The sequence below is a fragment of the Lolium perenne genome, chromosome 7 (assembly GCF_019359855.2).
Source record: "Lolium perenne isolate Kyuss_39 chromosome 7, Kyuss_2.0, whole genome shotgun sequence".
Classification (NCBI taxonomy): domain Eukaryota; kingdom Viridiplantae; phylum Streptophyta; class Magnoliopsida; order Poales; family Poaceae; genus Lolium; species Lolium perenne.
In genome coordinates, this window is record NC_067250.2 from 168,338,537 (window position 1) to 168,350,416 (window position 11,880).

The following is an 11,880-nucleotide window of genomic DNA, read 5'->3' on the forward strand; positions in this document are numbered from 1 at the left end:
GGAGGTTCAAGGAGTTCTTTGACTCCCCGATGAGGGAAGCACACATCAAAGTGCCTGCGGCGATCTTTGGCAAGGAGATGCCAAGCAGCTTTGAGAGGCAGGAGGGCTGCAGAGGGATGGTGCACGCACTAGAGTAGGTTGAGAGGTGGGAGGTTGAAATCCGTTTTAGTGGATTACACCTTAAAGATTTTATGTTGGAACGTTCGTGGCCTGAACGACCCAGCAAAAAGGAGTGCCATCCGAGTGTTTTTAGAGAGTTTGAGTGTGTGTATCATTTCTCCAGGAGACGAGACTTGATGTAATTGATGATTTCATTGTTATGGAATGTTTGGGGCCATCGTTTGATGGTTATGTCTACTTGCTAGCCGTGGAAACTCGAGGCGAAGTCTTACTTGCTTGGAATAAATCGGTGCTTGACGTTGCGCGAGTTAGTTTTGATACGCATGCGATAACAGGGGAAGTTATTCCCAGAGATGACAACCGTTGGTGTATCACCACCGTATATGGTCTTTATTCTGTCAATTGCCCAGCTGTAATTTGTTCAGCCAACATGTTATTTATCTTTATGGAGAGACACCTCTAGTGAACTGTGGACCCCAGTCCTTTTTTATACTGATAAAATCATCCTGTTCTGTTTACTTACTGCAAACACTGTTCTTTTTAATTCCACTGCAAACAAACATCTCTTTCCACACTATACGGTTAATCCTTTGTTTTCAGCAAAACCGGTGAGATTGACAACCTCACTGTAAGTTGGGGCAAAGTATTTTGGTTGTGTTGTGTGCAGGTTCCACGTTGTTGTTGACGCCGATAGTGCGCCCTGCCACAAGTCAGCTAGCAACACCTTCAGAAGTCACACATTTCTCCTACTGGTCGATTAAACCTTGGTTTCTTACTGAGGGGAAATTTGTTACTGTGCTCATCATACCTTCCTCTTAGGGTTCCCCAACGGTGTGCAATCTGCGCTCATCACTGAGCTTGATCTTGCGATTTGTAGGCTCTAGCCTCCAGGTGATAAGGACTTGATAAACCACCTAGGCTAGTTTGGTTTTGATACTAGTGCTCACTTGGTTAGTCAGCTTGTAAGAAAGTGCGCCATGGTTAGCTAGACTATACCACATGGTTAGTCAAAAATAGTACATGCTTCTGTAGTCAATCTTGAAGGCTCCGGATTCTACTTCCTTGACATCGTACGACGTCTTGGGTTTGTCTTAAGTGCCAAACTAATATTGGGTACTTCGGAAAATAGGGTTGTATCTAATTGATCAACTAGTTGAAGTTAGAGTTTTCCGTTAACTTATCCAACCAACGGTTAGCATTCTACGTACCCGGAATTTTAAGTGGATGAGAGAAAAAACTTTAGGGGGGTTTCCTAGACGAGGGCAGTCACACACAAAGGTGTTTTCAAGCCGAAAGGCCAAAAGAAACATATAATCAACAAGCACATACAAACACTTAAGGTAACACACTTACAATACTACAAGCACCCATAAGAACACAAAGTGGTATTTAAGTACCAAGGGACGCCTAATACGTGGGGTAGCTCAATCAAAACAACCGAGCTTGTCCTATCTATCCTAGGGTTGGTCACGGAGGTTGATGCCTTTATTATGTTGACTTCAACTGGGATTCTCGGAGCAGTTGGTGGTAAAACAGGAGTAGTTTTAAGTCGTTGGTATTGAGTTAGAACTGCAGTTGTGCAGGACTTCGGGTCTCAACATCCTATGGATATGAGGTCCTCAGAGGTGTAATGTAGTGCTTCAATACGACAACTTCTCATGACGGTCCTAAAAATTGCCAGTCAGGCAACTAAGGACTTGATCCCCGGCAACTACAAAATTGCAAGTCCAAAGAGGAACAAGGTTAGCTTCTTGACGGAAACTTTGGTGACAACCAAGGTCAAAATCGTATTATTCCCTAATTGGCATACATCTAACCCAACATCTAATCTTCAATAACTGTTATTGGAGAGACATGAGTCCTTGAGAAGAGTTGATCCATCTTTCACTGTTATAACTCTGGTCTAAAGGTGGGCACCGTCCAATATGTAGGTTTGAAGTGGATGAGACAATAGAGTAAATTTTTTTAAACATTTTTATAAAGCGGAGAGATAAGAATTTAGAAGTTTTGAAGAAATAAGAGGAGTAGAAACTATGCTTCCGACTGTTTAGAAAAATAAATTTCATAAGTAGTTTTAACCAAAGTGCAACTTTCCTAACTAACGACCATGCTAACTAAGGTCTCCTACAGTCAGGATGACTCTGATACTAGCTCTGTGGGGACCCCGGACTAGCTGTCCGAAATACCCGTTATGTACTCAGTTCATGATCACATGATTAGTGCGCCGTGAACACATAACCGAACTGATATCATACAGTACCAAATTTAAAGTCTTACAACACGGTCACATGACCAAGTCTTACAATAGTGCCACATCGGGTTGAATTCAAACAAACATAGCAGTGGATACAAAACAGCTGCGTCGAGCCCAAGTCACGCCTTAAACCCTCCACGCAGCTGACTAGGAGATCGTCCTAGTTTGCATAGTCGTCATCGTAACCTTCTTCGTCTTCATATTTCTCCTCATAGTCTGACCAAGTAAATAGTCAAGGACAAAGCCATGAGTACATTTGGAGTACAAAACCATCAAGAGAAAAACAAGGGGATGCAATATGGCAGTAGCAAGGAGCATGCTCTAGTCTAGGGCGACAAATGAGAGAGATAGTTTCTCTCATGGATATAGCATAAGTGAGAGAAATAGTTACTCTTGTGGATATAGCATTTCTGTATCTTTGTTGAAGAATATTTTTAAAACAAGTTTAGTTTAAAACTCCTAGGATGGGGTAACCCTATTTTCCTTTCCTGGTGATCACCATACGACCCCAAACCTTTCCACATTCCTCCATACCCTTCTGGTCTTCCCAAAACAACTTCCTCTTTCCTTTTTGAAATCTAGATGGATGTTGCTACTTAATTAACTCTGGAAATTCCAAGTCACTACTAGCTAATACTATGAGATAATAACATCTTACAACAATGCATTTTGAAAAGAAAATAACAAAAGATATGCATAAACAAGATTAGGACAGAGGCATGAGGTCAAAAGATGACTTTCCTTGAGTGGCTAATAGTCCCTCGTCTTCATCAATGATCTTCGAATCTTCCCTCTCCTTCAAACTCGACAATGTCCAAATCTATCGCCACCGAAATAAAAAAGAACACAATCAACACATTGCACCAACCATTCAAACATGCCACAATAAGTAGCTAACCACTCAACCAGAGGCTACCATTGAGGATACTATGGACTTACGGTCTCTTCAAACCAACTTTTACATTTTTTTAAGGAACCCATTTTATTCCTCTTAATAATGTCATAAGAACCTCATAAATAGCTAATGTATTGCGATGATAATCCAGGTAATCCGAGCTAATTAGGACAAGGTGCGGGAACTATTAGTATACTATGCATGAGGCTTGCAACTTGTAGGATATAATTTACATAACACATATGCTTTATTACCACCGTTGACAAAATTGTTTCTTGTTTTCAAAATCAAAGCTCTAGCACAAATATAGCAATCAATGCTTCCCTCTGTGAAGGGCCTTTCTTTTACTTTTATGTTGAGTCAGTTCACCTATTTCTCTCCATCTCAAGAAGCAAACACTTGTGTGAACTGTGCATTGATTCCTACATACTTGCATATTGCACTTGTTATATTACTTTGCATTGACAACTATCTATGAGATATACATGTTATAAGTTGAAAGCAACCGCTGAAACTTAATCTTCCTTTGTGTTGCTTCAATACCTCTACTTTGAATTATTGCTTTATGAGTTAACTCTCATGCAAGACTTATTGATGCTTGTCTTGAAAGTACTATTCATGAAAAGTCTTTGCTTTATGATTCATTTGTTTACTCATGTCATTACCATTGTTTTGATCGCTGCATTCATTACATATGCTTACGATAGTATGATCAAGGTTATGATGGCATGTCACTCCAGAAATTATCTTTGTTATCGTTTACCTACTCGGGACGAGCAGGAACTAGCAGGCACCGAGTCATCCGGTGATTGGGCCGGTGGCACTGGTTGTGGAGCCAGGTTGGCCGGCGTGGCGTCCGGTGTCGCCGAGCATGGCGCCGGCCTGGACTTCTTCTTCTTCCTCCTTTGTGCATGCCTCCCTCTCCTCCCTCGCGCGTCCACGGGATATCTTTTCGTCCAGCACCATGTCCAGCTGCTTCTCTTTTTCCTCGTGCGATGCTTCCTCCATCCTCGTACCTAATCATACACAAGTCAAAGGACTTAAGAAGTGTAAAATTCTCATCAATCAAAGTATCGTTTAAGAACAAGTTCACCTATTGTTTTAGTAGCTTCGCACGAGCTCTTGTCATAGGTCCAATTCTAACTTCATTTGACTTAAGCTTCACAACAACATCATCTTCATCTTGCAATGACGGAGGTAGTAGTTCGGTAGGGATGTCCTCATCACAGCTGCCATTAGTTCGGACTAGCCCAAGGTCTCAGCAAGGGAGGTTATTCCACGACCTTCATATCGAGGATGGGTCTCACGGTCGACATCAACATGATGGCCAACCGTTTGGGGCTTGTAAAATTGGTGAGTCTGGTAATCATTGGGTCCAATACTATTTCACTACTAAAAACTAGGAAATTCCTTTTCATGATTTTTGCTATATTTTTGGGTTTCCCCGGGAAATTTGACACACATTTTTTATGCAACCTTACTCGAGAGTGCTAGCACCTGGGACAAAATTTAAGTCCATCAAGACAGGGACTATGTTAGGAAGAAGATCGCCACCATCCAAAACCCCACTATTCTTTATTTTGCATATTTTCGATGCAACACCATTTTTTGGTAGAGGCGATCTAGGTGCATTACTGGCCCTAATATATCTTTTATTCATCAAACTTTGTTTGGCAATCCGCATCACCTTGGGGTTCTTGTATGTGCACACTTTCATCACCAAAGGGCGGCCTCTTCATGTGCTATTCGCTGTGGTGGGCTAGTTACTCACATCACCTATCGCAAGAAGATTCCTCTCCCCACAATGAATACTATTGCAGGTAGTATGATCATGGATGAAAATTACATGACAATTTGTAGATTTTTGGCGCTGTGACCATAAATTTCAATTTGCGTATGAACCGAACCAGCCTTGGGAGCAGGAGGCACTCCCCATTAGGCAAGATTTTTCTCTGGCTGCCAGATCAGTTGGGCGCTAAGCAGGGAGGACATACGTGCCGCAAGAATTGTGCCAGGACGAGAGGAGCCTCCGGCTGAAGAAGCTGGAAGAGAAGTTCCATGGTAGCAAGCTGCGGACGCCTCACAAGGAGGAAACGAGGCCGATTGAAAATAAGCAAACAATCGAGAATCTATCAGAACATCTACTTTTGACCCTCGTAAACCCTTGTCCCTACTTCCATTTCTTCGGAAACTTCGCATAATTTGTCTGTAGAATTGACAACCGAGCCAAGGGTGGTCAAACTGGCTTAGCTCATTCCATAGTCATCGGAACCTCTAGCGAGGTCCCTCCCAGAGAATTGGAGCTTCGAATTCAAAAAATCTCTAGCTAGCTTTCTTGCATATCACGCCAATAGCTAACCTCCTACGAGGTGAACTGCGGAGTATCTCCCTTGGTACCGCTGGTACACAAGGAGCGTGTTCGTATGACATGTTTCTAACAAAACAATTTTTAGCTCCTCCAAACAATAAAGTAGGTATGAGCTCGCTAGGAAAAACTAGACAATTATAAATTTAGTCAAAAGTCAACATCCACTAATTTTGACAAATATTATAGACAAAAACATGAATATTTTCTGTACCAAATCAATATTAATAGATTCAGCGTAAAATACATTTTCATAATATATTTGTTTTACGGTGTAGATGTTTATATTTTTCCTCTATGTTTGGTTAAACTTCGTAAGGTTTGACTTTCAGCTGAAGTTATAAGACTTTTTCATCGGAACGGATGTATTAATTATTGCATGCATCAATAGTTTCCACATACAAGAAGAGAGAAAAAAGAGTCATGTTGGGATAAAAAAGAACATGCATTGGGAGATTGAGACAAAAAAGAGGGATCTACATTAATTATTCACGGGAATTAAGATGAAAACGAGAGAGTCCTTATAATCTCTATCACAATCTATAAAAAAAAATCCTGGATTTTATAGTCCCATACGGAGGAAGCACAAGGCTAGTCGGGCTAATATGTGTTTCCTATAAATAACTAGTAAATATGCATTACATCCTTTCCAAAAAAAAAGTATATCTAGGCCGCCTAAACACCAGAGTATAGTGTTCACCGGGATACATGAATTTCGCTAAAATAATGCGCAGTTCCCACATAAATATATTAAGAGAAAAAGAAAACCACGTTTTCACTCGTTGCTAAGCTTGGTACTTGATCCGGGGATTGATTAATTTTCTTCACATCATTGTTGATTACCATTTGAGGTCGTGCCAAGTGTAGGCAGAACTCTGGCTGAACCGACGTACTCAAGGCTTCTATAGTTGAAAACTCGAGACATGTGATGAAACACTCATAATGCTACTCGGGATACATGAATTTGGAGTAGTAGTATGAAGTTTCACATCAAATAATCTCATCTCTAGGAGCGTGCATATGTGGGAAAAATTTGATGCGTTCAAGTTCCATAGGCACTGAAAATTTTCCCTCTCGGGATACCGCGCGGCCAATGACAGCATACCAAATCTTTTGTCCACATCCATGCCAATTAAGCACCGAATTAATTTCTACCGATCCTTTGGGAAACCAAAGATGTACTACAGTAATTTCCAGCCCTCCAATAGGCATCCCAGACCCGACGTGAAGACATCCAGTTCAAAACTCGCACATATATCCGATCTGTGCAAGTATGGAAAGCATTGAGTGTACATGCGGGCGTCCAGGCAAGAATGACAGAGGATAGAGATGGAGCAAAATTACTAGGAATTAAGGCCGTGATCTCGACCACATTAAACCCCGGCCTGTGATCTCGCGCGATCTTCAAATTTGGCAAGTGAACTTGCATTCCTCTCAGATCATCTCTGCGTTGAACCCCTAGCTACGTCTCTCCCCCCGGCCTTGTATAAGTAACCACGCACAGATCCCATCCAAGAACTCAACTCGTGCCCCAAGAAAAACCCAAAGACCAGAACCACCAATGGGATCCAGCTCTCGAACGGCGTCCATGGAGGTGGTGCATGTGGAGGAGGAGGAGGGAGAGGAGGTGCAGCTGGCCAGGGAGGAGGTGCTGGCTCCGTCGCTGGAACTGAACCTCCTCGGCGGGCTCGCTGGCGAGGCGGATAAGGGAAAGGCCAAGGCGAAGGATGCAACGGGGCCGTCGGTGGAGCAGCAGGCCGCCGCCGCCGCCGCCGCAAGCGGCGAGAAGCGGCGCATGTTCAAGTGCAACTACTGCCAGCGCAAGTTCTACACCTCCCAGGCGCTGGGCGGCCACCAGAACGCGCACAAGCGCGAGCGCTCCATCGCCAAGCGCGTCGCCGCGGGGCGCGGCGCCGGCGCCGGCCTGTACGACCCGCTCGTCCCGCACCACCTCCGCTTCCCCAACCTCTGGCCCTACTCCGCCGCGGGAAGGTCCTTCCTGGGCCGCGGAGGCTCCGCCGTCGGGCCTTTCTACGGGATGACCATGCACCACCACGGTTGGGGCGCCCAGCCGTCCCTAGCAGGGCTCGCGCGTCACGCTAGCCCAGCATACCCGCCGGAGGCCTACGGCTACGGCGCGTCGTCCAGGGCCCCTATCCCGGCCTTTCCCGAACCCGCGCCGGCAATCCAGTGGGCTGGTGGCAGCGGTGCCGGTACTGGCAACGGCGGCGATCAAAGCGTCAATGAAGTGAAGAAAAGGGAGGAGATCGCTGGCAACATAGACCTGACTCTCAAGCTCTAGATAGCTCCGTAGGGTCTAATCATTTCTTCGTCAGAGTCGTCTTAAGAGAGCTCGATCGTGTTGACAGACAATGGTCAATGCTATCGGTCATTTAATTAGTAGTTGATAGGAGAAATTTCATTCAGTTCCTGCTTAATATCTCAGCTAGCTGATTAGGGTTCTAGCTAGCTGGTAGGAGTAGGTGTGGTTTAGCGCAAGACTTTATCCTTCCTTCTACATATGTATCAAAGATCGATATAGTGGCCAGTCGATCCATCATCAGCTTTTGTTTTGTTCCTTGCATGGAACTAATTTATTTATTTTGAATGAAATTGATTCATGGCAGTCGCAGAGGATGCTGAGTTCTTCTTCTTTTCCAGGGAGTGTTGACTTCCCTTTGATTATCGCATGATCTCTGTTATCTTATTTCCACACGCATGCAGCCTTGCGCATACCCCTTAAATGCAAATAAATATTGTGAGAGCAATATACGCCCAGTCAGTAACGTAAAATATGCTGAATTACTTTTGTTGTTTGTAAACGAGCGTACTTTTATATGGAATGACAGTAGGACCCAATCTGGAGATCTGAGATTATCTCAGCAGTGTGCTTAAAATGGCTTCCGGCACAAATCAAGGTATATATATCTTGATTATGTATACTTATAAATTAGGTGTTACAATCCTAGTATGAAATAACCAGTAATGCGATTTGTACACTAACCCCTCAACATTTGAGAGCTTTTTATCCCAAGAAAAGAAAATTATTTGAAATCTTTTGATCCTACTTTCCATGTGTATAACCAAACTCTGTCAAGCCCATTGCCGTGTTGTTTCCCAAATACTCCCTCCGTCCCAATTTTTTTTCTTACTATACAGAGATATATAGACATATTTTAGTTATAGATACATCCGTATCTACAAAAAAGTTGAGCAGTTTTTTCTGGGACGAAGGGAGTATATGATTATCATGTAGGCTGGCAAGATCTTAGCTGTTAATGATATGGATCCATCAAGCTTGCAATCCAGATATGGTAAATGGGATTGATACAATAATTGTCTACCATCTGTAAATACGATATTTCGTCAGCTATAGTTCCATGCTGGCTTTCCATGCAAGCTTTCAAACGTTCATTGAATTTGTACTACTATTTTGCAGAACCATAATTTCTTGCCTTTTTTGTTCAGGGTGTGTACTTGCTCGCTGCTGGCCTGCTGCCATCAGAGCTTTTCATGTTGCCTTTCTGGTTAAGTCTTTGGATGTCTTTCTCTCGCTTTTATCGACGATGACGCTCAATGACATCCTCAACGATGGTCTTTCTTCTCGATGACGGGTGTGCTCCATGTGAGTAGCCATGTTGGTCGGTGTGTGCGTTGTTGTTGGTTTTCACCTGATTTTGTCTTCTTAATTAATGTATGATGCAAAGCTTTTGCATCCGTTTCAAAAAAAGGGTTGACGAAGGTGAGACTGACAAAGCGAAAAATTGCACGGTGTGATAGGGATTTGGGATGAACGACATCGTCTGAGGCATAATGCTCCCTCCGTTTCACAATTATTTGGGTTTGGTCAAAGTCAAAATTTGTAACCTATCATCAAATATTTACGAAAAAATATCAATACTAACACTGGTGGAAAAAGGGCATTTGGTCGCGGTTCGCAACTGCCATTAGTCGCGGTTGTGCAACCGCGACCAATTAAGCGCGACTAAAGCCCCCCCCTTTAGTCGCGGTTCCTCACGAACCGCGACTAAAGGCACGTCCACGTGGCCGCCAACAGTCCGTCGGGGCGGAGGACCTTTAGTCGCGGCTCTCCTGGCCAACCGCGACTAAAGGCCGCCGCAGGTTTAGGGTTTTAGCCCCCCTAAACCTGCCCCCGCCCCCCCTAAACCTGTTTTCTGTTTAATTTATATTGTTTTATTTCTTTTGTGCTTTATTTTAATCTTGAAGGAGTTTCACATATTCTACGGTACTACATACATGCATATGAATGTACAATTTCAAACAAATTTGAAATTAGAACCAAAAAGAATTCAAGAGGAATATACAATATATATTCAATATCATCGGATGACCATATACAATTTTGAACAAGTTTCCATACATAATTTAATGCATCTAAAGTTCTACGTCCTCGTAATGGTGTTCTCCTTTAGGATGGAGGACTTCCCTCCTGAACCATCTAGCTAGTTCCTCTTGAAGTGGTCGGAAGCGAGCTTCTGGACTAAGCATCATCCGGAGGTTATTCCTCTGAGCATTGGTATCACTCGGAACCCGCTCAGAGGTGTATCTCCGGATCATCTCACAGACATAGTATCCACATAGATTGGTCCCCGGTGGCTGAATATCGCCACCATTCTTAGCCTTTGACCTTTTGAATTCTAGCTCTTTTTTGAAATCACCGACCTTTTGATCTGAGAACCGTCTCCAAACCCTACGAGGCAAAGAAAATTAAATGAACAAGAGAGTTATTAGTTACTTGAAGCTTAGGAAATGAACGAAATAGGCCGATCGATATAGAGCGCAAATGAATGAAAATAATTACTTCTGCAGCATTCTTCTCATGCCGCCCCAAAGATTTGAATCCAGAGTCAGAGAGTCGTGGACGAGACATTCTGATTTGTCAACTTTAATTACTAGCAGAATCCAGTGGAACCTGCGGACACGATACATGCACAGTACGTCATGCATAACTCATCGATTAGCCGGCCACATACCATGCATGGAGTAAACAAAAGAGAATGTGCTCAAGACAGAAACACTCACCCAAAATGGTAAGGAAATAGAATATCACTTTTGAGTTCCTGCTTTGTAAGAAACTGCCACTGGTCTGCCTCCACGTCGGCGGGGTGATGCTCTAACACATATCCATTAACGATGTGTGGGTCAATGAACCCAACATCATGGATGTTCCTTACTTTGCATTCCTTAATCTTCAATCTGCATGTATAATAGCGGACACAACAATATAGTTAGGACATATATATAGTGCAGGCAATATGAACGAGATGGGGTATAAATAAATCACTTACAGAACGTAGCAACTGATGATAGATTTGTCGAGCTCGCGCAGATTGAAAAGCTGGAACAATTCACTCAGATGAATTTGTACATGGTAATGTTTGAAGTGATGCTCATATCTAACTTCCGCATAAATATATTCTTTGGCGTTTTTATTTTTGATGTAACCCTTGTACCATTTCAGCAGACCTTTCATTTGTGGAGGTAGATCCTCTTCCTGCGCAGGCTCGACGAGAGGCCCATTCTTCACATATGTAATTACTACCTCCTTCACTGGCGCCTCATCAAGGCCTAACAGTTCACAAAGAGTAATACCTAAGTTGGACGCTTGTTCTCTGGCACTCGTTACAGTTAATCCCTGTGCTGCCGCAGCTTCTATGATATCGGGGGCATCCGGACCGGCGGCTTTCATTATAAGCGGGGCAATCGATTGTTTACTTTGTTCCCCGAGCTGGGCAACTCGTTTCCCGCTTTTTTACTTTCTAATTCCGTTTTCTCGGCCTCCTCCCGCTCTCTCTTCTCCTTGAACATGAGTGCCTGCTTACGAAGTTCACGTGCATAGTCGTCAGGCAGATTCTTCGTGGCTTGGGACGGTTCGTTCAAAAATGACTTAGCCCACTTCTTTTGCTCATCGGAAAATACTGGCTTGGGCTCGGGCTCTCTTTTCTTCTTGCAGTCCGCCTTCCATTTCTCATAATCAGCAGTCGCGGCCGCGTCGACTTCCTCGGCAGTACGTTCCCAAGGCCTCGTGGGGAGAGGCTTCAGTGATGGCTCCGGTACCTTTGTTATCTTAGGTACATAAGGGTCCGGGTTAATAATCCAGGACTGCTTCTGCTTCTTCGCCGGAGGTGGATTGGGGGCGGCGTCGCACCCGCCCGGGGCGGACTAGGGGGCGGCGGCTGCTTACCCGCCGGAGGTGAATTGGGGGGCGGCATCGGCTGACGTGAA

At 43.8% G+C, this 11,880-nt stretch overlaps 1 protein-coding gene across 1 annotated transcript; it reads left to right on the forward strand.

The window, feature by feature from the left end:
• The first annotated feature begins 7,222 nt into the window (after positions 1-7,222).
• Positions 7,223-8,180, forward strand: LOC127303847 (uncharacterized). Its single transcript, XM_051334555.1, has one exon. The coding sequence runs from the start codon at positions 7,223-7,225 to the stop codon at positions 7,934-7,936; it is 714 nt and encodes a 237-aa protein (XP_051190515.1). The 3' UTR covers positions 7,937-8,180.
• Positions 8,181-11,880: the final 3,700 nt, after the last annotated feature.

Coding starts and splice junctions, on each gene's coding strand:
- LOC127303847 (XM_051334555.1), top strand. CDS start 7,223: ATGGAGGTGGTGCATGTGGAGGAGGAGGAGGGAGAGGAGGTGCAGCTG.